The sequence below is a fragment of the Manacus candei genome, unplaced genomic scaffold (assembly GCF_025592945.1).
Source record: "Manacus candei isolate 608988 ecotype Guabito, Panama unplaced genomic scaffold, ASM2559294v1 h1tg000008l, whole genome shotgun sequence".
In the NCBI taxonomy this organism is placed as follows: Eukaryota; Metazoa; Chordata; class Aves; order Passeriformes; family Pipridae; genus Manacus; species Manacus candei.
Window position 1 is genome coordinate 21,066,833 of NW_026138056.1, and position 25,323 is coordinate 21,092,155.

Genomic DNA, 25,323 nt, shown 5'->3' on the forward strand with positions numbered 1-25,323 from the left:
AGAATGCAAATGATAATCAAGGGATCTGACATGGCAAAACTCCTATGTAAATAGTTCTTTATTTCTTTAGGAAGGAAGCAGAATTAAAGATACACCCAGATGTAAATTCAAGGAAGAAGATGAGAAGCTCAAGGGGAAAATTTGCAATAAGGGGGTGATAAATATGTATTTACCTAGCTGTAATAATTTCAGATCTTTAACATTAGATGATATTCCTGAAGGATTATGAATTTCATCTAGTAGCTATTGAAAAGGAGTGGCTCTTTTTCAGTGGAACTGATAGACGTTAACTCCACTACTTGCAAATTAAACATTTTAAAAGGAAGCACTGAATCAGGAAAATACATAATATCTTCTACTGTTTAAAATAAAAGGAGTTGAATAATGAGCCTGATCATTTTTTTCAGTAGAAGAGCACAAGCAGGCGTTGGCTTACAGGTGTTGGCTTTTCATCTGGGAAGCTTGTGAGAAAGGGGAAGCACTGATCAGGATCAAGGGGCAAGGGAATAACAACATATTTGAGTCTGTAAAATGATGATGAAAGGAGTGTCAGTTCTTCATTCATTCTACTAAGTTTTGCTTATCAATGTATAAACATCCATAAATGATGAAGTGCTCATGTGCCCTGTTCTGGTAAAGCTATAACATCATACATTCAGAGTGCAATCTGTCTTCCTATATCACAAGATATTACATTTCATGAAAGTGTTATTTATTAAGTTAATTACTTGGTTATCAGTAAATAATAACTTGTGTTTAGCCACAGCACGTTTTCCAGAAATTCCAGACCTGAAGACATCAAGACACGAAGAATTCATTACTTCGAGAGCTTGTTTAAGTGGTTGATTTCTTTCAGTGTTATCTAATGGGTATCTAATTCTAATTTGAATTTTTCTGGCTTTAACTTTCAGCCACTGGTTCATATTATGCTTGTTTGCCTTGATAGAAGAGCCTTTTTTGCTTTATGTTTTTTCTCTAATGTACTCACCCCCTTTAGTCTGGTCACCTCTGTGTGATCTAAATACTGACACTGAAATTCTCCTGTGTAGCTCTTGTTTTCACCTCTGTGTACTCATTAATTTCTTTTTCATCTTCATGTTGAAGATTCACATTAGTCTTTATTTTGCTGTTGAATCAAATAATGAATCTTTTGTTCTGCTGCCATTTAGTATAAACATTAAATCCTCTTTCTGAGCAAGGGTATCCAGGAACCAGTCTACAGAATGTGGACACAGACTGCATTATCTTTTTACCTTTTGTTGACCTAAAATACCATTCTTCTGAATGAGTCCTAGTGTTTATTTTTAATCTGAATCTTGTACACTAGTAAATCATATACCTCCTCAAAATCTGTAATCTCATTATATGTTTCTTTGACAAGACATAGTTCCAGTAAAACTATTGTCAGTAGCATTAATTATATTTCTCTACATCAAGTTTTTATGACTGTAGTCCCATATAAATGGTATTTTGTAGTTTTCCTGTGACTTTGACTAACCAACTACGTAGATTATCTCCTTTCTCTCTTTTTTCTTTAATATTTCTCATAATATTAATTATAATAATTCTTATAATATTTGTATAATGCTAAAATTATTTAAGTTTTATAATATTGTCCTGTATTTGTTAAAAATTTGCTGAAGAGACTGAGGGTCTGTTCTTATAGAAATCCAGGGTGTGAGTACATAGATTTAAATCAGATTTAAAAATCATAATTTTGTGATTTTGGATACCACTTAGCTACTAATAAAATGCAAAATTCTTTAAACACACATTTTGTACACAGATCAAACTCCTCTCCAAGCATGAAACTTGCAAAATATTTATGAATATTTTATCTGTTTATCATCACTAAGCTGAGGGGGAGTGTCGATCAGCTGGAAAGCAGGAGAGCTCTGCAGAGGGACCTGGATAGGTTGGAGAGGTGGGCTGATTCCAATGGGATGAGGTTCAACAAGGCCAAGTGCCGGGTCCTGCACTTTGGCCACAACAACCCCCTGCAGCACTACAGGCTGGGGACAGAGTGGCTGGAGAGCAGCCAGGCAGAGAGGGACCTGGGAGTTTGGATTGACAGGAAGCTGAACGTGAGCCAGCAGTGTGCCCAGGTGGCCAAGAAGGCCAATGGCATCCTGGTCTGTGTCAGGAACAGTGTGGCCAGCAGGTCCAAGGAAGTGATTCTTCCCCTGTACTCAGCACTGGTGAGGCCACACCTTGAATACTGTGTCCAATTCTGGCTCCTTGGTTCAGGAAGGACATTGAGGTACTGGAGCAGGTCCAGAGGAGGGCAACAAGGCTGGTGAAGGGACTCAAGCACAAGTCCTATGAGGAGAGGCTGAAGGAGCTGGGGCTGTTCAGCCTGGAGAAGAGGAGGCTCGGGGGAGACCTCATCACTCTCTACAACTACCTGAAAGGAGGTTGTAGCCAGGTGGGGGTTGGTCTCTTTTCCCAGGCAACTATCAGCAAGACAAGAGGGCATGGTCTCAAGTTGTGCCAGGGGAGGTTTAGGTTAGATATTAGAAAGAATTTCTTTACAGAGAGGGTGGTCAGACATTGGAATGGGCTGCCCAGGGAAGTAGTGGATTCTCCGTCCCTGGAGATTTTTAAAAAGAGACTGGATGTGGCACTTAGTGCCATGGTCTAGTAACCGCAGCAGTAGTGGATCAAGGGTTGGACTTGATGATCTCTGAGGTCCCTTCCAACCCAGCTGATTCTATGAATCTATGATCATCTACAAATGCACTTTTTCAGCAAGTAATGACTTTGGGTTTCTTGTCTTATTATAAAAATGTTACTTATTTGTATGAAACCTGGTTATGGATTTTTCCTGAATTGTTCGTCAATATTTTTATAGTCTGCAATTTCTACTTTACATCAATATTTGTTTACTCCTTTTTCCACTTACAATCAGTTTTATTTCTAATCATTTTTTCTATTCATCACTGAATCAGTACCATATTTTAAGTATAGCTGCTCTATTTTTTTCGTATTATGGAGTTTTGACACTTTGTCACATTTTATAGTCAGTAAAGAGCTCCCTATTTTCATTGAAATTTTTCTACCTTTTTCCTCTTAGTTGTGTCACTTGTAATCAGTGACAGATAATAAACCGTATGATTTCAAAGTATACACAGCAGGAAACAAATTATTTGGAAAGCAGTTTGCAGTTTCAAAGTCCAGTAGCCAACTTCAGTTAATAATTATGAAGGAGCAAGTACTTAAAGGGACGACAGACAGGAAATGACAGGCAATGAGATCACACTGTAATCTGTAAACTGCTAGAAAGACGCTTAGCTCACATCCTCAGATTTGCAATTCAAAGCAGTTTAACTGGAACCTTGGAAAAGGAGATATTTCCATTCAGATTTCTCTTTTATCATTCATTAATCATGTTTCATGTAGTTAACTAGGAAGAAGAAACTGATTTTGTTTTAGTTTAAATGTTTTGTATAGAAACACTGAACACTGATTTCTTGAATTAGTATTCTTCCAAGGTGATAATAACATCAAAAATAATGTAGTAATAGCTGGCTCAGATTAGATATCTGGCAAAAAGAACTACTAAAGGAATTTATCTTTGCATGCCCAGCCTTAAAAAAATTGAGATCTTACAGACACAGAAATGCTTATATTCAGAAATGCAAATGGACTGGTAACTTTCCAAGCCACTGAACAACACCAAACAGCTGCCATCAGAAATAAAAATCCTTTCATACACTGAACATGAAATATTTTCCCAAAACGCTCCAGATTTCCATGCAATAATTTATCCAGTCGTTCTAAGGTTCACCTAATAGTTTGTATGTCCTGCAATACAGCCATGTACAGCAGTTTTATATTAAAAGAGCCTGGAGGAAAGCATCAGAGGAGACTTCTTCACTAAAAAGAAGAGTTTAATATCAGACTTTTTATTCTTTCAATAAGATTTTGTATTTCACAGTCTCTATCCTTCTGTTTGAGAATCTGAAAACAGGCATTTTCTGGTTTACATTGAAACACGGGAGTCTTAAATATCTCTTCAGCTGCTTCCTAATGTTTGTTCCACAGGAAGGGAGTTAGTTCATAGCATAGTGTGCTTTGTTTTATCCACATCAGCAAAGCAGATAAACTCAGCCTCTCTTCATCTGGGAAAGGGGCAGAATAGCACCAGGAGACAGGGCAATACTGAAGGATTATTGTGAATGTTTCTGGGAACAAGACGACTTTCAGGTAAGCAGAAAAGATCCTCATCTACTTACATTCCTGTGCTGCTTTCCAAACTGTTTAACTGTGTTTAACCACTTTCTCTGAAATAGCTTATTTTTAGCTCCCAGCTGTGGGTCAGTATTTCCTATAGCAAACTTAAATTCTCCTAAATTCTATTATTGTTATTCCTGTTAAGCACTTAAAATCTCATTTTGGCCCTGAAAAGCTCTGTCTTGGGTATGGTAGCTTACAGCTGAGCACTGGGTATTCCCTTCACGCTGAAGATGGCCCATTCCCAGCACTTATATCTGACACACGAGGACTGGTGTCATATAGAAGGAGCCAGCAGGGCTTTTCCCTGAAAATCTAATGCTGAGATTTGGCTACTAATATACTTTGATTACACTACAGTTCTTTCCAGAGAGACACTATCATATGAAAGGGCAGGCTCCTCTTGAGTCCCCGGCATGCTTTTTGCTTTGGCAGATCTCTCCTTAGAATTCAGGGAGGCAAAAGATTCTTTTCAGGTTGCAAGGCATCATTCATAGTTTCTTTGAAGTTTTCCTGAACTGTCTGCATTAGCACTAAGTAGAAGGCCTGCTGCAGTAAGACTGATGGCACTAAATCAAAGCACTGACAAAGCTTCTAAAGCACAATTCTTCTGTGCACTTCCCGTGAGCACTTTCTGTCCTTCCCTCTTTTTTCCATCTCTGTTCAGGGCTAAGCTTTTGGCACAGTCATCAACACACAGCTTCGTCAAGTTGCAATTTACTAAGTAAAAGTATGGAAATACAAAATTAAAAGCTTGTTTATCACAGAGCATCTTTACCAGGATAGGGCATCAAAGCAAGTTGTTCTGTGACAGGAAGATTAGTGCTTTTTCAGTGTCACAGGGAAAGTGAAATCCATGCCAGACTGTGCAGTGCATCAAGCCCAGGAAGCTGCAGGAGTTTTTCTGGTCAGTTTATCCTTTCATAGTTAAAATCCCAAACACTCTGCAAAATCCCTGCAGCGTGGTGTTTCAAATGAGGAACTACAAGAGTGGCCAATAAAAGTGGGCAAGCTTTGCTAATTAGGGCATATTGTGCCAGCTCTTTACAAAAAATAGCATGTTTTCAACGCACCTGAAACCAGCTTCACTCGATAGATGTGAAGAGAGAAGAGAGAGAGACTATGGTGCTGTTTATTCCTTTCTACTCACCTCGGTCTGGCATCTCATAGAAGCTATGGATCGTACTGGGTCTGATCTTGCTCTCATTAAAAAATGACAATGTTTTGTGTGGAAGTTGGATTGCCTAAGGGGGAAAATGGCAGTAGTCAGATTCTTAACACACACCCAAATATAACATACTCTCAGCTCACATTGCTGCTGGCTTTAACACCAATAATATGATTGGCAACACTCAGTTTGTGGCCTTCATTAGATTCAGGAGTTAGACACTACAGTAAATTGTAACTTTACAGCTACTCTTCAGGGTATTTATATGCAGATTCAGACAGTACTGCAATGTATGGAGAGCATCCATTTGGGGGTTTCCAGTTAAGAAATTTTGTAGTTTATATAACATTCAACTAAGGTAGCTATTTTTTCTCGTATTAGACATTTTTTCTTAAGTACTTTCTGTTGTAACTTAAATAATTCCTTATGTCCTCATGTTTAAAGTATATTCCCATACACACTCCATCCATCTGAGTGCATGCTGTAACTTTCAAAGAGCTGACATCTCACACCCTCATTAGCAGAAATGTATCTAGAAGCTATAAATGCTTTTCTAAAGATACGTACAACACAGCTCCCTATGACTTATTCACTTCTTGCTTTCCTTCAAAAGCAGCTGAAAGAGGCACTCTGCACCTGCCTTCTCCTTGTGCTGACATCTGTTTCTAAATGAGAAAGGAGGCAATGAATGTTAAGCTGAAGGGACTTATTTTATTTATGATTACAAAGATCCTTGGCTTGAAGAATCAGTTCAATTCCAGTGCCTTTCACCTTCCCTGCTATGCAGGGAGACAAAGAGAGCATTCATAGACACAACACGTGACACAGGGCAGTCTAATGGTATTAGAACAGTTCAGTGAAACATTAATGAATTTACAGTGATGACAGCACAACAGTGCCAGGATCTAGTCTGCTCTGTGCTAAGTAGTTTTCATAAGTAACCTCAAACACAAATATCCAGTCGGGATTCTAACTAAAATCTTTCCTTTTCTGGCTAAACATAATCAACTGTTTTTCTTTTGAAACCAGTAGCCATTCTCTTGTTTGCTGTGTCTCAGGTGTCTCTCCATCCCTGTCAGATCTCAGACTGTTCTCACCAAGCTCAGATAAGACTTCTGTTCTTTCAAGCATCTGATAGTACAAATTAATTTTTGCCCATAATCTCCTGTGCCTCATGCTAGTAACCTCAACAGTTGCTTGGAAGTAAAATATAGAAGAAAAAGCCTTGCACACAAAAATAGGTGGCATGATCTTGTCCGTAGCACTACACCTTTAATCCAACTTTACATTTGCATCTTTTTCTTCACATCATACCTCCCTGCTGTCACATATCTGTGCCTACTTAAGTATTTGGGTGAGATGGATATGTCAGGTGTTAAATCAGATATCGGCAAGGTTCTTGAGATGAGGAAATATGTAAGCACTGGCTGTTTACATAAGATTTTATCCTGCCTCACTGACATCAGAAAGGTTATTGCCATTGGCTTAAATAAGCATGGTGACAGAGACAGAAACCTCTGCTAGTATGCCCATTTCCAGAATCCTGAAGAGGAAGGTGTTGGGCTTGAGGAGATAAATATGTGGGGAAGCTTCTCTTCATAGTCTACCAAGAATAGCAGTCACACTTCATTATCCACAAAATTATTCACAAAATCAGTAATTTCATTGTAGACATTCACTCATAAGGAGAACTATGAGTCTGTACTTGAAGCAAAACAAACTACTGCCAGTATTTCTAAAACATCTGTGGTTTTAAATATATCCCATGAAAGTTCTCTGAAGAAACAGGTGTTCTTCCAAATGCTATAAGATACATATTATAAGTCACATTGTTCTTTCCAAGGGTAATGAAGTAGACAAGGAACACAAAGAAGAGCATAACTGTACATTTTCAGGGATCTGTAAAATCTCACTTACTTAGATGAAGGTAGGCTGGGATGGGAAAACATGCACTGCAGCCTGAAGTGTTTCTACAGAATGTGTAAGTACAATGAAGCTTGCCTTCTTTTAGTTTTCTCCAGCACTAATATCAGTAAAACCAAGTAGTAAGGGGTACAGTGTGGATCAGCTTATTGCATAAATACCCAAAGGTCTGGAAAGACCGGTACAGTACAGCAAATCTTTTGTGGTTAGTACCCAAGTCAGCAAGACCAAAGGTAACTTTCATAGCAGGTGGAGTCTATTGGTACAGCAGTAAGGTCGGTAGCTGCGCTCCAGATGCACTGTAGCAGTTTTCTTACGGAAAATGTGGCTCTAAGGACATTGTCATGAGAGAGGAACTACAGAAGCAAGGCAGAGCAGAAGTGCATCCACAGAGGTTTATTTATTCCCCAGTCTGATTGTCAATTGATTTCAGTGAGACTTCTGATGTCAGCAGGGATTACTGGGAGGAAAAGATAAATCTATTCTTTTTCCATCAGAAGTGCTTCGAGAATCAGACTTACAAAAATGTATTATATAGGATTGATTTCCTTCATTAGCCTCATTTCAGTAATATTATTAGCTATAAATCACAAGACAATTTCTTATGGAATTACATTCTTATTAATATCACAACATCCACATCCCCCCATCAGTTATCATATTCATTTTTCATATGCCAGAAATCCCAATAAAATTAACCAACTGGACACTAATAGCATGGCTGTATCTTTCCCTCTTCCACACATTCTGTTAGCTTGTTTTTATCTTACTTTCTCTTTTTAATTTTTTTTTGTTGTCAAACTGTATTGCAGAGCACAGAATGCTTTTCTGGTCCTTACAATGTCTCATACATTAAAAATGCATTAGGGAAGATATCAACTACCTCAATTTGCTTTAAAATGTCTTTTCTTCATAGCTACTGAAAATAAGACTCATGAATGCATTAATCCTAAACAGAGTAAGTGATCCAGGCCAAAACTTACTATTAAAAGGATGGCAAAAAAAAAAAAATATAGCTTTCTTCTTATGCTTGATGTTCAGAATAATTCATTCCTGATAATAGTCACAACAATAATAGGAAGTTGAAAAGAAAATAAAATGACTGTCTAATTCAAAACTGAGAAGAAAATTAGTTTTCCTAAACAACCAAAAAACTGCTTTCAAAGTGATTTTATCTCTATGGAACTGGTACAAAAGTCATGCTGTTACATACTCCTTCTGTTCAGCGTCTAAAAGACCGGGAGAGATATTTTTTCACACATACTCCCAGTCCTGCTCTATTCCCTTTGTGCTTTGTGGGATCAGCACAAAAGGTCTAGAAAGTAGGCTGGAAAAATCAGCTGCAGGTTCTCCTTGAGAGAAGGGCTCCCCAGGTACCACAGTGCCAGTACAGGCAGCTGTTCCCCATCAACAGCTTGTTCTTTCTCTCCAGCATACTGGACTGACCAAGGTCATGACATTCACTATGATCCTTACCTGTGGGTGGGAAAGCCCAGCATCTAAGGAATGCAGCTGGTGAGGAGTGGCAAAGCATCCCCCATCTACCCCAGAATCAGGTGCCAAAAGGTCCCTGCTGTCTCCCTGGATGTCAGGATTCTACATGCACCTACACCCTGCACGTTTATACATTAATTCTTTCTAACTACTTATTAGCAGCAGAAGAACATGACTGCATCCATGACTATGACATGGCGCTTCCTACAGAGATAACACTTTTTGTTTTACTATATAAGCAATGATTTCACAGAATGGCTGAGGTTGGAAGGCATCTTTAGGGACCAACTAGTCCAAACTCCCTGTTTAAAGCAAGGACAGCTAAAGCAGATTGCTCAAGGCCGTGTCCCATTGGGCTTTCTATGTCTCCAAGGATGGAGACTCCACTACCTCTCTGGCCATCCTGTGCCAGTGTTTAACCACCTACATATTAAATATTTTTTTTCTTAAGTGGAATTTCCTATTGTCTCTTGTCCTGTCATTGGGCACCACTGAAAAGATCCTAGCTCTATCCTTTTTATTCACCTCCATCAGGTATTTATTCACACTTATGTGATCCCCTTGAGCCTTCTTATCTCATGGTTGAATCACCGCAACCATCTCAGCCTTTCCTCATAGAAGAGATGCTCCAATTCCTTAACAATTTTCTTGGCCCTGCACTGGACTTTTTCTGGTAGCTCTGCATCTCTTTTGTTCTGGACACCCCAGAACAGGACACAGTACTACAGGTGTGGCCTCAACAGCACTGAGCAGAGGGGTAGGATCACCTCCCTTGATCTGCTGGCAACACTCTTCCAAGGACAGTTTTTCAACTGGTTTACCTTACGGCTTTTACAGGTACCTGGAATTGTTCCTTTGACTCGGCATTTCCCTTTTCTGAACTTCAAGAGGTTCCTGTCAGCCTGTTCGTCCATTTGCAAACATTTGGTGTAGCAGCCACTCCTTCCAGTTTTGTATCATCTGGAAACCTGCTGAGAGTGCGCTCTGTCCCACTGTCCAGGTAACTTAAGAGGATGTTAAACTGTTTTGGCCCTAGTATTAATCTCCTATGTATACCTCTGGTGAGCGGTATCCAGGTGGACTTCGTGTGGCTGATCACAATGTGAATGGCCCAGCAGTTCAGGCAATTTTCAGTCTCACTGCTCACTCCTCTTACCTAGGCTGTACCCTAGTGTGTATTTGCCATTGAGGATATTACAGCAGCCAGTGTCATAAACCTTTTTGTACTCAAGATTGCAACATCCACTGTTCTCTCTTCATGCACCAGACCAGTCACTTTGCCACAGAAGGCTCCCAGATTGGTCAATAATGATTTTCTCTTCCTAGATCTATAGTAGCTACTCCTAATCACTTGTATTTCACGTTTGCAAATGATATCCAGAACTACTTGTTCAATCCTTTCCCCAGGGAATGAGGTGAAGCTGACTGGCCTGTAGTTCCTTCTTGAAGAAAGGAGTGATATTTGCTTCCTTCCAGTCCTCAGGAATCTCCTTTGATGGCCATGGTATTTCCAGAGTGGCTTCAAAGTGATGTTGGTTAGCTACTTCAGCGCTTGTGGTTGCACCCTATCAGGTCCCACGGACTTGTGTTCAGCCCAGCTGTCTAATTGTTCCCTAATCTGGTCCTTCTGAACTAATGGTAATTCTTCCTTATTCCAGATATTTCCCTGCGTCTCAGGGATCTAAGATTCCTGAAGGCTGGTCTTACCAGGAGAGACCAATGAGAAAAGAACAGTGAATATATTGGCCTTTTCCATGTCCTCTGTCACCATGTCTCCTTCCCCCTCCAGCAGTGGGCCCACATTTTCCCCAGTGTTCCTTTTGCTGCTGAGGTACCTGTAGAAACCTGTCTTTTTGCTGTTCACATCCCTTGCCAGATTCAAGTCCAAGTGGGCTCTGACTTTCTTAACCTGATCCCTGCATACTTGGGCAATGTCTCTATATTCCTTCTATATCACCTAACTCTACTTTCACCTCTTGAACATTTCTTTTTTATCTTTGAGCTTCTTGTTCATCCATGAAGGCCTCCTTCCACTTTTCTTTTACTTCCTGCAGGTGGAGACTGATCACTCTCGAGTCTTGAAGAGGTGATGCTTGAAAATCAGTCAGCTCTCCTAACTCCTCCTCTATTCTGCAGGATGGTGTCTTAAGATATGATTCTTCCAAGCAGGTCCCTGAACAGGTCCATTGTTTGCTTTCCCGATGTCCTGGGTTTTTAACTTGCTGTATGATCTCAGGATCCTGAGCTCCATTACCCCATGGTCATGGTGGCTAGGGCTGCTCCTGACATTCACATTACCAACCAGTTCTTCTTGTTTGTAAAAGTCAGGTCCTGCAAAGCATCTCCTCTCTTCACCTCCTTAATCACCTGTATCAGGAAATTGTCCTTCAGTGCATTCCAGAAATCTCCTGGGTCGCTTTTGTCCTGATGTCTTGCTCCTCCAACATATATCAGGGTTGTCGATGATTTCTGTGAGTACCTGGGCTGGTAAATATGAGATTTCTTTTGGCTATCTGAAGGAGATCTGATCTATTTCTACCTGATCAGATAGTCTGTAGCAGACACCCACACCGATGTCACCCACACCAACCTGCCAGCCAGCCCAGACTCATAAGCTCTCAGCTGCTCATGGCAGAGCTCCATACGGTCCTACTTCTCTCTCTAAAATACAGGGCAACTGCTCCTTCTCACCATCCTGACCTGTCCTTCCCAAAGAACCTGTATCCAGCCTTTACAGGCTCCATCTACTGAAGAATTCAAAGGTGAGCATTTTCCTCTTTTTTTTTTTTTATTTCTTTTCCAAACAACTGGCAACAAACAGAAAGTCCATTTCTCAGTACTATTGCAAAGCGCGTGTGTTATAGTCAAATATGTTCTATGCTACTGCTAATTTTGTAACAAAGAAATGTTTCTATCAAAAGGTGCTTATCACCAAAATTAAATAGTAGTGATAAATGGCTTGTTAATATTTTTCTGTGAGCCAGTTTTTAAATGGGTCACATTGTTCTTCTCTTTGCTAGCAACCTAAAATAGAAGTTATTATATCAACAGTGGGTTGCACATAAAAAAATGTTATCTGAAATTGAGTTTGGTAATGTTTTCACTTGAAAATTAAGGCTATAGTAGTATAGTTACTGAAAATTATCATAGTTTACTCTTTATTTTCCTGTTTAAAAGCAATATTCTTGATAGCAAAAATTGCAATTGGAGTTCTGACCAGAGAAAATGATCTCTTGGGAGAGGCAATAAGGAAAATGAATGTTCATGTTGAGAGTATAGCATTATCAAGGCTTCTTTTCCCTTCATGGGCCAAATTCTCTTCTGGCATATTTGTTGCAATTGCACAGACTTCAGTGAGACTGCACCAATTTATACTACAGAGAATACAGGACATTTTTTGTTGTTGTTAAAATTGAACTAAGTTGCAAAAATAATGATAGAATTGAAATAAAAAAAACCATTGACAGTATTTTCTTTCAAAAATCTTGGATTTGAGAAGCTATTTACAGACATCAAACTGTGATCCATTTCTCCCTGGAGTGTCTTGCAGATGTGCAGCTGCAGCTCTCTGACACCAAGGAAAATATGAGCTATCCACAGACAGCAGCAAAAAGCCAGGCACATGCAGGCCACCCAAGGCACATGGGGCCATCCAAGAGTCACCAGCAGCTCCGAGGGAGGGGTTTTTTATGTTCACTGTGAAACACTCTGGGAAAATGGAAATTCAGATGTGCATAGGGTGCAAGTTTTTTGGCCCAGCTTGGATTTGTGCATCACAGCAGTGCTGATGAGGATTGTGTTCAGGCAATGTCACATGTGGCTGCAGAGAACTCCTTCTCAGAGAGTGGATTTCCTCACTACTGTGTAAGCAGCTTCTGTTCCTGGTCAGCTCTCAGTTCAGGATTAAGGGGCGACTCAGGGCTCCACTTCGGTGGCTTAAGTTAAAGTAGGGCAAGAATGGTCAAAGTTGTTTGCAACAATCAAAAGCGTAATGAGGGAAAATAAAGAGGTCTTTCCACCACCTGCTGAGGAGATCAGAAGTGCAGGAGAAAACAGACTCAAGTACAAGGTCCTGACTATTCCTGGCACCATGTGTTAGACTCTTTGGGGATTCTTCAGGGACATGAACTTCACTTGCACTAAGATCAATGAAAACCTATGGATTTAATCTGTTTCTCATAAAAAAGTAAGCCTGAGTCTCTCCAGTGTGCAAGTAAGAACTGTCTGAAAGTCACAGGGAAATAAAGGGCTGAAGGGCTAAGAATTTTGTGCTTCTTTTTCTTTTTATACACTTCTTATTCCCACAGATCCTATGGGAAGCATAGGACTTCAGCACAGGGACAGCCAGAAAGATTCAGGGCTGTTAAATTAGTAGCTTGTTTAAATCCCAAGGTAAACTAGTTGTGCTATATTAATCTATGAACCCTCACATCAAATCTAGAGCCTCTGAGCAGTACAGATATTTTGAGATGATCTAATTGTGGTTGGAGAGAAGGGAAAGTATGGGCACAAGTAATGCTGTACTGTGTGCCGCAGTGGGGCTAGCACACAGCACAGTGCAAAAAGCTGACACAGGCAACACAGCCAGGACACCAGGGAGCAAAGGTATCTAGGTATCTCTAAAAATTTGTGGCCAAAATAATCCTAGGAGAGCAGATTTGAAATGCTTGCTAGGAAACTGAGGAAGATGTGTAAAGAAAAACTGTGAGATTTTGGAAATGGTGGAGGGATTGGAAAGAGCAGGGAAGGCTACTGCTCCCACTCTTGTGGGATTTTTTCCAGCTCTTAAACAGGAATCAGAGGCACCCCAGCAAGCTTTGTTTTCTAAACTCAGCCAGGACCAGTTAACAGTAGTGCTTCTCACCAGAGTGAATTAGATGATACAGTCTTTAACAGAGTATTGGGAAGCAGGAGACAGGTCTTGACAGGTGAAGGATGCACCATGGAGCCAAGTGAGAGGAGCATTCAGGTAACCCCAGGCTCCTGGGCAACGTTCTTTTGTGAGTCCACTGCTGGCAGAGACTGTGGGGTAGATGAATTATATCCTTCCCCACTCATACCTAGATTAACAACACTATGAAAGCACATGGAAATCATCATGGTATTGTCAGTTTAATCACTAATATCAAACAAGAAGGGAATAGAGAAGACTTCTAATATACTGCTGGCAAATGTAGAATTTGTAGTATATTGCTATATTCACCTTCACTGGGTGGATGACATATACACACTGAAATTTATGTTTTTACAAAATTCTTGCCAACGCTTTTGTTTTTACCCAACCACACAAACGGTTGAAAACATTTTTTAAAAAATCTACACTGCAGACAGAAAGCAAAATGAATAAGCATTTTGCAGATTCTGACTCCTTCAAGATGTGATTGATCATCCCATTGCCATAGGTCAACCTCTGCCATAGAAAACTCCAGATAATCTTCAGCTGCATTTCCTAAACCATTAATAGGACAGACAAAGCCAAGATAACAATGCACAATTTATTTTCCAAAAGCAGCTGACAGGAGGAAATGGATACCAAATGAATTAACTCATTAGAACAGTACAGCACATTTAGAAATTCAAAACAGACTGCCTGGAATGATTTAAATGTAACACGAGGTTAATGTCAGTCCCTTGCTTAGGCATGTCAGTGTTGTAATCTTGTGCTCCAGTTTTAGAAAGGTTGATGGGTGCACACCCTGGGACTTGCAGGTTGGGGTGAGCTAGACTTAATTAATTACACGACTAGAATACCACCTATCATGGCCCCACACAGGTTGCATAGTATGTGCAAGGGTTACATTCACATGCATGGACACACACACAAAACACACAGACATGACAACACTTTCTAATATGAGTAAAAAATTCCATTGCTTGCTTGTTGAGAGTCAATATTAAAAATAGTAGGTATCTTATAGGCTGTAAATACATTCTGTCTTTTAAGAAACTGCACCTATGTCCAGAGCAAAAACCTGTCAGTTGTCTCGAGGGAGAAAAGTTTCTCTCATGCCTGATTTATAACCAACAGAGAATTTCTTGGAAATTTGGTTTTAACATTTGTCAGCCACAAGTTGTCAACCAAGCCTATTTTCTCCTGGCGACTTTCCACCTGTGTGTATTTTTAGAAAATTGTGGACTTCTACTCAGCATACCAGACTCCATTACAGCACTGCTAAGGTAATATCTACATTTATAGCTGTCATTAATATGGTATATTTAAGAGCTTTAGTTGCATTTTATCCTTCATGGGGTAATAAGATGTAATTAAAGGAGTCAGGGGCTGTATTACAGAAATATTTGCCACCACACATGTAGCATGAAGATTACTTTGCAAAGAGACAACTGGGGGCCAAAGCAGTTCGGAGTATTTCTTCACATATTCATGGCAAAAGCACAATGGCACTTGTCATTAAAAAAAAATTCTAACACAAGACCTTGTTCAATCACTGTGTCTGAAAATGGCTTAAATTTGATTAGTATGTGCAGCTAATGGGGACTAGGCAACAGCATAAAAATGCTCCTGTTGATTTATGTCTGAAGAGTCCAGATACATGATCTACAATCTGCAGCTGAGAAAAGCTTTTTGCTTTCCTTCTGCTGCAGAAATCGCTTGGAACAAGGCTCGTCCCAAAACAAAAGCAATTCAAGCAGCCTATCTGAGAGGAAGATGAGGAAGGAAGGAAGGAGGCTTATTTCATCTTCCACACTGCCAATCATTTTACATCGTCCCAGATTATGCAATATACCATAGCAGGGACTGTGAAGCATGAGTTCATCAGGAAAGGACACATTCATTAGTGCTGCTGCCACATGTGGTCTCAGATGTCTGAGGTAGAAAGGTCACAGACTTCACAGCATCACCATCAGGCCTCAGTCCACACCCACTCCTGGTCATCCAGGGTTATGAGGAAAGAGGTTAAATGCTTTCATGTGAAATCTGTTTATCCTGTAGTCATACAAAGAAGAACCCAGTTAAATTAAGTAGCTCCCTTAAGAATGACAGTTACAGCGCAGTACAGATTAAAACAAAATTGCATGAATTAGTGATCTGATTTCATTTTGCAGTGATGGTTTACAATGTGTAGTGTCCGACAATATATCCTAGATTGAGGATTTAAAATGTCTAACGATGTGTAATGTCTTTGGTGCTCAAACTCTTGTTCCTTCGTTTGCATCTAAATCATGGTGAGAAAAATTGGGTTGGCATAAGGCACAAGACTTTTTCTCATATAAAAAAAAAAAATCAGCTCTGTTGGAATGAGGTAAGATTACAAAGCTAACAGCAAGATTATGTCAGATCAGGGGTTGTTTCATATGGTCACAACCTTTCTTTTCCTTGAATATCTGGGTTTATTATGATATTTCAATAATCTTTAGAAAAGTGTTGAAAATCCATTTTTTAAACTGGTCTTTGTCCTTTAACTGAATTCCTCACATAGGAATTCACACACCCTTAATCCTTTCCATTATGCACCAACAGGCTTCAGTGGAGCCCCCAGTCACAGCACTTCTGAAGTCAAACATGTTGGGTCTCCTGTGGAAGCTATCTTGCAAATTCTTGCAGACCAGATGTGAAATCCCAGTTTAAGAAACCAGCCAGCTCTGCAAATTGCTGGTACAAATCAGATACAGTCTTCTTCCTTTATTTTGTTCTGGCTTAAAGCAGCTCTCTGAGATCAACCTCATCCATGCAATTGTCCCAAAGAGAATTGCTAGATTTAGCTGACAGATGCATAAAATCTCATGTTGTCACAGAATTCCCATGTCTAGTCAGCACCAGATGTCAAAGAATGCAAATCTACAGCTGGGTCTGGTGTTCATTTGTACTCCAAATTCCTTCCCTCACAGCTGTTGTTTTCCACCTCCATGTACATAAAGCTGAATTTTCAGAAGCAGGAGATAGACCATGGCTCCTTATATTGATGTGAATATATATGTTTCTTTATTTGCCTGGAAAACACCTTTTTGGATTGAATAATAGTGTATTTGTGAGGGTGCATTTGAGTATACTCACACATCAGTATTGAAAACAACTTTGCTTATCTTATAATCTTTTCTCAACAAGTTCTGTGGAACCAAAGTTGTTTTTCCAAGTAGCTGTTTAGAGGTACAGAATTGGATTGTCACCCTTGCTTAGGCCTCCTGGGCACCATGGAAACAATAAGCATGGCCACAGTAATACAAAACAAAAGGTCTGTAGACATGAGGAACTGCAGAGTAGTTTCTTCAGTTATCTTCAGGGGCCTTTGCTGGCCATTCTTAGTGTCTCTCAAGAAAGGAAGCTCTAGCCTGGGACTATAAAGACTGTTTTGAAATTTTGTTCTCTCTTATGTAGATATTACCAGTCTGCACAGTTTTTGAAATATTGTCAGTGAGCACCATTAAAATAATATATCTGCAAGAACTGAATTGATGTGAATTTTTCCTTTTCTATTTCCTATCTAAATAAGTGGAAATTTTGAAACAACAGGTAAGGGTGACTACAGCAGTCTACATGTTTTCCTGAGCTTCCTGTAAATGAAGTCAGAGGTTCAGAATTTCCAAGGTTCACTTCCAGTGACCTCAAGTGTAGCTTAGATTTCATTTCCTTAAATGAAAGTAACATGCACATGGAGACCTTTTCTTTCCACTTTCCACTATCTTCAATTCAGTGTGAGTTCTCTGTTGCACAAATACTATCACAATCTAAGAAAATATTTGATTTCTCACACCTCTGTATTTCAGCCAGGCAAGAAAGTTGGTATTCTCTAGGGCTGAGGACACATTACTGTGTTTAAAAGGGATGAGTCTTAAATTATGAGAGTGGTAAGTACTCAGAACACAGGTTCAAATTGAAACAAAAAGTCCGAAATAGACAATTACATGTAAATTCCTGATTTTTAAGGAAAGCATAGCACACACTTTTCCATTGCAACGTGCCTTATATTAGACTCATAGTTTCTCAGAACATTCGTCTTTTCCTGAACTGTTTTTATTGACTTCAGCTAGACGAGGATATTGTGGTCTTGGTTTTATCCCCTGCATGTTTCAATGCCTGCACCAAATGCAATTCCCCTAACAGCACTGTCTCACTAACTTCACTGAAACCTGAGGTGGTAAACCAGCAGTGCTGTACAGATTTCTCATCCAGTACCTGTAAATAGCATAGACTCACCTCACTGGAACTACTACACACTTCAAGTCATGACCCGGCTTGCATGAAGCTATCCCAGCTCTGTCTACATCACTGCTACCCAATGCTTCCAGCTCTCTCCCTAGGGCAAGCAGAGCCAGGTCGGGTACCTGCATCTGTCGTATGAATACTCATAAACCTTCACATTGCCAATAAGATTGAATCAAATAAACAAATCTGGCTAGAAAATAATGAAAAGTTGATTCTTAACGTTGCATAAGCTGATGCCAGAGTCCTACTATTCTCATGAAATGCTTTAACATAACTTGAGTGATAGCTATGAAACACAACAGGAACAAAGACGTAGCGTGAATCCCCAGGTATTTCTGTATTTATTAACTGTGGCTGTAAGACAGAGCAATGGTAATGAAAATGTTAAGTGGTAAAGGCACTTTTGGGAAGTCTAGCAGTGTTTATTACTACTATTATTATATACATATCCACAATATCCATTTTTTAAAGTAGATAATAGCATCAATTTAGGAAAGCACTGATTTAAGATTAAAAAAAAAAGTGGTGTTTAATGGTTTTACATTAAGCACTAGCAGACCCAACCACTATCAGATAAGAGGAAAGGAGAGAGTAGAGTGTAAAATACTTTGTTTGAAGTTATATGACCCAGCACAAATAGCCCTAGTGACCAAATAGTCCCAGCATCAGATACATGTACTTCAAATCACAAGGGGAAGTTTTGACAAGTTGAGCCTGATCTGTCTAGGATCTAGTGCTAGTGCTCGGAGTGACAGAAATTCTGACTTCCTGGAGTTTATCCTGTGTATTTTTAAAAGTATCAGCAAGTTGCATTTACTTATTCGGCATTGAATGCTTTACAGTGACAATATCTCAGTGAACTGTTTATTAAAAAAAATTAAAAATGTGTTTGCCTAGTTATATTTTTAGATCAGTGACTGTTTTTCTGAAGGAATAGAAAGGATTACTCCCATGGTAAAAGCAAATATATCTGAAATTGATGAAGAAATACATGTTCAAGTGTGAAAAACAAACAAAAAACAAACAAAAAAACAAACAAAAAACCCTAACCTAGCCAGAGATGACATTTAAATATGATAATTCATGAAAAGAATATTAAAATGTTGAACAAATATTAAAGAAAGAGGAAGAGTTGAGAAAGGTGGGGAAGTCGGGGACTTCTTCATACTCTGTGTATCATCAAAAATACATTAAATCTGAGACCGAAAGATGCTGAGAATCAAACTGAGAGAAATCAGCAGGAAAACAAAGTGCCAGTTGTGCCCAGAGTAAAGTACAGAGGATGCGTGAGGAGGGGGTTAAAAACCTGTCTGAACTGGTGTTTGAAAGGTTTGGGGGAAGCATCATTCTGAGACAAATGGGCAGGTGGGCAGCAGTTGCATAAAAAAATAACTGTGGGGAAAAGTAATGTCACCTATGAAAATCATTGGGAAGGAGGGTTAGAGCTTCTTCCCTCGCAAAGGTTTGCATTCACAGGAAGCAAATAAAGGACATTTGTAAAGTAAAAAGCAGTTTGTCTGAGCCTGCCCCTCATGCTAGAAACATCACTGCTGTCAGAAAGGAAACACATCACATTTTCAGCCAGCAGGTCGAGAGTCAGCTTCCAGTTGCCTCAGTCTCCAGGAGTCAATATGCAGTTGGAGATGGACACTGTGCACACTGAACCCTGGCAGCACTGGCATGAGAAATGGGGCTTGGGCACAACAGCTAGGCTGTGGAGAGCAGCCATTGCTGCTCATTCTGTGCTTGCTGTATAAAATCAGACACCTCTGGATTAATTATATTCTATGCCTGCTTTATGTTCATTATCATAGAAATTTGTCTCAGAAGCACTGCCTTCTGCCTGGAAAATAAATGTTTCTACTTTGCTTCATTGCCTAATAGCTGGAGGAGTCCATTACCCTGGGAAAACATTTTTTTCCATTTACATTGACTCTTAAATATTTTATGATCATTTTTCTTTCTAGTTTTCACAGTAAATAAAGCAAATACATGACAGACACAAGATGTTAAATAGTCACCAATGTATGTAATTTATTGTATATATTGAATCCTCACCTATTTTCATCCTAGGTTTCTATAAATTGCACTGTACATTCTACTCCTTCCTTCAATTATTTTCATTTACTTTAGACTGTTAGTGCTTAGTTTGACTACCATTCAGTCTTTATACTATAAGTACTTCGTAGTGGGCTTCAGAAAGTACAGCTTTTAAATGAAGTAGCTCTGGAACTTGGGTCCTAGTCTCTGAAAGGCGTTTAATTATTATTTCTCCTCTGTGAGGATTGCTGCAGTGACATTTCACTGTAGCACCTCTGCCTCTAATTCACTGTCAGTTATTTTAGAATTAAACATTATTTTTATCAGTCTGAAAAAGATGGTAGATGATTTTTTTAATCATCAAATGTAATACATTCTGTAGTTCTGCACATACAGCCAAAATAACCATAAATATTAATAATTTTATTAATTAATACAAATAATAATCCATCTACAATAGTTGAAAGAAGAGAGCAGAGTGAGACTCTTAAGGCACCTCAGGGATGCTCTGGTCAAACATGTGCCTGAAAATTTTTTTCTACAGCACTGTTTGGCTTTGCCTTCTCTCTGTTTTTGAAATCACAATGAAAGAATGGCAGTAAGATTACCTGCATCCCCTTGCATGTGTCAGCTGCATAGAAATGCCCAGTATGTACAGGGAAACTGAGCCAAGACCTTCCTAATACAGGAGCAGACTTGACTTTCTCTACTGCACCACTCCAAACTGGGCTATAAGCAACAAACCGTTGCAAAGCTCAATATGGTTGATGCCATGCAGTAAAGTGATGATCATTATAATAGAGACAAATGTTGTGCACTCGATTAAATAAAACCCAAATGTGGTAACATTGTGGGGAAAATATGTCTGGGGTTTTTATGGTCTGTAAAATCTTGTGGTAAAATCTGGCTTTGTTTTTTTGAGTCTCAAGTTGAAAGCACTTTGAAGAGACATAAATTCACAGATTCACAGAATGGATAAGGTTGGAAGGGACCACAGTGGGTCGGTCATCTGGTCCAGTCTTCCATCTGAAGCAGGGTCATCCTAGAGCACATTGCACAGGATTGTGTCCAGATGGTCCTTGAATATCTCCAGTGAGGGAGACTCCACAACCTCTCTGGGGAACGTTTTCCAGTGCTCAGTCTCCCACACAGTAAAGAAGTTCTTCCTCATATTGAGGTGGAACTTCCTGTGCATCAGTTTTTGCCTGTTGCCTCTTGCTCTATTGGTTGACAACACCGAGCAGACACCCTCCCTTCAAATACTTACATACAGTGATGAGGTCTCCCCTCAGTCATGTCTTCTTGAGGCTGAACAGGCCTCTCAGCCTTTCCTCATAAGAGAAATGCTTCAGTACCTCAATGCTTTTCATTTTCTGAAATGGAAAAAATATTAAGACTCTTTCAAAAATTATATTTTGAATATCAAAGCAAAAAAAAAATTAGCATTTCTGGAAAACCTCATTCTTTTCCATAAAATCTCTCTCTCCATTTTGCTGGTACAAAACACACATTAATATTGACCAAAATGCTTCAGGAACTCTTCCAACCTTTGTAAAAGAGTTAGATTTACTATGTGCAGGATATATACGACATCAATTTTTAAAGGTCAGGATATGCAATATTACATTATTACAACATATTAACTGTACCCACTGACTACCACTGCTTGTGCACTACTGAGTAAGCATTACAGAATTAACATTTTTTCTTTGAAAAGTAAAAATACAGGTCTTGAGAATACACTCTTTTACCAAACTACTTTCTCTGAAACTTGCAACTTTTAGAAATTTGGTCTGTTTCCAGGAGTAATTACAAAAGAGCTGAGATTTAAGTCTGGCTTCAGAGCTGGGCAAATAAGCTTTTGTGTAGAGTAAATGAACTATGGAGGGGACTGGAACTGGGGAACTTTGGATCAAATCAACTAATAAACTCAGCCAGAAATGGAGACTGTTTGGGGAAAATAGAAAGGTCTCAATATTTTAGCTTTATATTTATTTTTTAAATTATATTCCTTATTGTAAAGCCCAAAATATTTTTTATTATACCTTTTAAACAAAAAATTTAACATAATTTTTTTAAGCAACCTTTTCATTACTATTTTTTTATTTTAATAAGATAATAAAAAAAATATTGATCCAAAAACTTAAAACAGCATTGGTCTTAAAAAAAAAAAAACAACAAAAAACACAAAAAAAACCCCACAAATAAACAACAACAACGACAAAAAAAATAAAAAAAAACCAAACAAACAAATTAAAAAAAAAAACCAGGATCTGAAATGGACTCCCAAAAGTCTTAACACATATATATATATATATATATATATATATATATATATATATATATATATATATATATATGTATATATCCCATTAATTTAACTTCTTCTCTGAACAGAAATGTTTGCTCTTCAGATGACTATCTCATGGTGAATCATAGAGCATATAATCTGCCGAGCTGCAACTTGGATTTACTTTTTTGGACATTTTTTGAAATGTGCTTTATAGATGTATTCATTTGACCTAAATTTTACTTAAATCCCTGGGCCAGTTGTCTTCTATTGGTCAACCCCAGACCTTCATAGATGCCTTGTTAGTAGAGAGCAATACTACTCAAAAATTTAACTGGTGCTTAAGCTGTTTGAAGGTGGTCCTAGATTTATTGCAATCCCTTATCATTCATGGCTAGGTTTCGTGAACGAAGATTTGGGAAGGGCTCTACCCACGTTTGTTACAAGTGCGCTGGTGGCTAAAAAGGCCAATACGAGATAGACAAGTCCAGTTGCAAAAGGCACAGCAGAAAGACTCCTTAGGTGGTATCGACAGGACACGATTCTTTCTGCATTGTCTTTTCTCCTTGAGAGTGATCCTGCGGGCATTTTCAAAGGCATCAGCAGCCTTAGAGATGGTGTGTCTCCAGACCTCCCGATTGGAGGCCAGAGTAGACCAGTTATGTTGATCAATATGGCCAAGGTTGAGATGTTGTTTCAGGGAGTCCTTGTATCTTCTCTTTGGGGCTCCTCTCTTGTGGCAGCCGGTGGCAAGTTCACCATGAAGCAAGATCTTAGGGAGGTGGTGGTCCTTCATCCTGGAGACGTGTCCTGCCCAACGTAGCTGTGTTCTCAGCAACATGGCCTCAATACTTGTGACTGCTGCTTGTTCTAGAACAGATGTATTGGTCACATAATCTGACCAGTGAATGTTTAGGATTGTACGGAGGCAGCGTTGATGGAAGCGTTCTAGGAGTCGCAGGTGGTGGTGGTAAATGACCCATGATTTGGATCCATATAAAAGAGTGGACAGCACTATGGCTCTGTAAACACTGATCTCTGTACTTTTCTTCAGGTGTTTATTCTGCCAAACTTTTTTATGGAGTTTTCAAAAAAATCCCTTATACTGAACTTTCAAAAGTATATGTAATATCTAATACAGTACTTGACATACTTTTTTTTCTTGTCTGTTCATATGGTTCATTTATGTTTTTGCTAAATGAATAGGAATATTTACAGATTTTTTTTTCTGAGACTGTTTATTAAACCATCATACTGGAGAATTGGACATCATGAGCACACTTACTTCTTAAGTCATACCAAGAGGCATGACAGTGATGCTATTTTGAAAAGGAATACAACATGTCCAAAATATATATTCAACATATTCTTCAGATTGTTTGTTTTTTTGAAAGCCTGGACAGACAGTAACTCTATAATATTAGACCTTAATTTTCTTTCTATGTGGCAATTTGCTTTATTTTGCATGTCAACTAAGACATAAGAAATAGTAAACTGAAGTCCCTGAGTGCCAATTGCACCACTTCTTTTCTGCATCACCGAGTGATAATATGACATAAGATCTCCCCAGGAAGACCTTATTTCAGCCTTCCAATACCAAAAGGGGACCTGCAAGGGAGTTGGAGAGGAATTTTTTACAAGGGCATGTGATAGGACAAGGGGCAATGGCTTTAAGCTGAAGGAGGGTAGATTTAGATTAGGTATTAGAAAGAAATTCTCTACTGTGAGTGCGGTGAGGCACTGGAACAGGTTGCCCAGAGATGCTGTGGATGTCCCATTCCTGGAAGTGTTCAAGGCCAGGTTGGATAGGGCTTTGAGCAACCTGGTCTATTGGGAGCTGTCCGTGCCCATGGCTGGGGGGTTGGAATTAGGTGATCTTTAATGTCCCTTTCAACTTTAGTACTACAGGCTGCCATGACTCAGGTTTTAGTTGCTGCACTTTCTTCAACTGAGGTACATCAAAGGTTCACATAATATGGTAAACAAGCTCTATTTTGCTAAAGCAGAGAAACTGTATTGTTCCTGTGTAATGTCGGTAAGATCAGGGAAAACATTTCCACAGTGCAGTTCAGGGTGAGGCAGCAGCATTTGCCATAACCTCACTGAAACTTTAGTCAAGGAAATATCTTCAAAGTAGTGTAATTTTCCTCCAGTCCCGAAATTTGAAGATGTATAGTTGCAATTTCAATTCTTCCATAGATGGGCACTGAGGTACAGTGCTCTGAGTGCTGAGTAAGTAGAAACCACTTATTTCTTCATGTCAAATGTTTCTTTAGGAGTGGTGCTTGTTTAGATTGTCCAGGTCATCTGAATAATTGAGTTTCTCTGATATTTCTATTCCTCACCAGGTAAAGAAATATGCAAACTGTAAAGGAAGAGATATTATAACCTGGATATTACTTACTTGCATTATTTATTTGTAACCTAATACTTTTTGTTGTTTTTATATTCTTCAGCCTAATGCAAAAAGTACTTTTCAGATAGTTCCATGCAAGCAAAATCCCTCATCCAGATTTGGCTTGAATAAAAGCAAAGGAATGAGTCTTTTTCCTCTTGAACTGCTCCGTCTTTCCCTCAGAACCTATATGACAAACCATGCTATTACAGACAGAAAAACTACCTACTGATAGTAAATAGAGTAAGCTACTGGATCTGTCATGCTGAAACTTAGCCCTATCAACTCTCTGGAAGAGGCCTCATCAAGATATGTCTGCAGAAACCAGTATCAACACTGTCAATGCCTACAAAAATTCTCAAAAATTATAACTGATCAGTGTTCTCACAGAATGCTTGGGATGGAGACCTCTGAATGACTCAAACCAGAAGTGTGTGAACAATAAGAATATCACCAGCCAATTTTCCTTTTTCTTTATGTTTTTTTTGATTTCCCAAGTCTCATAGCTGTAATCTTCTTAGGTAGATACAGTCATTAGGGATTTACAGAAAATGCCTAAACACTGTATAGTATCACATAATCTATATCGATTCTCTTAACATATTTCACAAATGGCA

General features: G+C 39.0%; 1 protein-coding gene and 1 long non-coding RNA gene across 8 annotated transcripts in view; one reads left to right on the forward strand and one right to left on the reverse strand.

Annotated features, from left to right (window-relative positions):
- The first annotated feature begins 1,869 nt into the window (after nucleotides 1–1,869).
- Nucleotides 1,870–11,549, forward strand: LOC127463216 (uncharacterized). Of its 7 annotated transcripts, none has more exons than XR_007900699.1 (6): nucleotides 1,870–2,260; nucleotides 9,496–9,575; nucleotides 9,656–9,818; nucleotides 10,477–10,551; nucleotides 10,873–10,987; nucleotides 11,147–11,549. XR_007900699.1 is itself a non-coding variant. In XM_051772372.1 (5 exons), the coding sequence occupies exons 1-5, from the start codon at nucleotides 1,944–1,946 to the stop codon at nucleotides 10,898–10,900; spliced, it is 663 nt and encodes a 220-aa protein (XP_051628332.1). In that variant the 5' UTR covers nucleotides 1,870–1,943; the 3' UTR covers nucleotides 10,901–11,549. The 7 variants fall into 7 exon arrangements, 1 of the variants encoding a protein (XP_051628332.1); XR_007900700.1 differs by having other exon boundaries at nucleotides 10,873–10,999; nucleotides 11,491–11,547; XR_007900701.1 differs by having other exon boundaries at nucleotides 11,491–11,528.
- Nucleotides 11,550–15,635: 4,086 nt separating this feature from the next.
- The window catches only part of LOC127463263 (uncharacterized), a 38,469-nt gene continuing 28,781 nt past the window's right edge, over nucleotides 15,636–25,323 (reverse strand). The window contains exons 2-3 of the long non-coding RNA XR_007900714.1: nucleotides 21,289–21,394; nucleotides 15,636–15,764 (exon numbers count right to left, since the gene is read on the reverse strand). This is a non-coding gene — a long non-coding RNA (uncharacterized LOC127463263). The remainder of the gene's footprint in view (nucleotides 15,765–21,288; nucleotides 21,395–25,323) is intronic.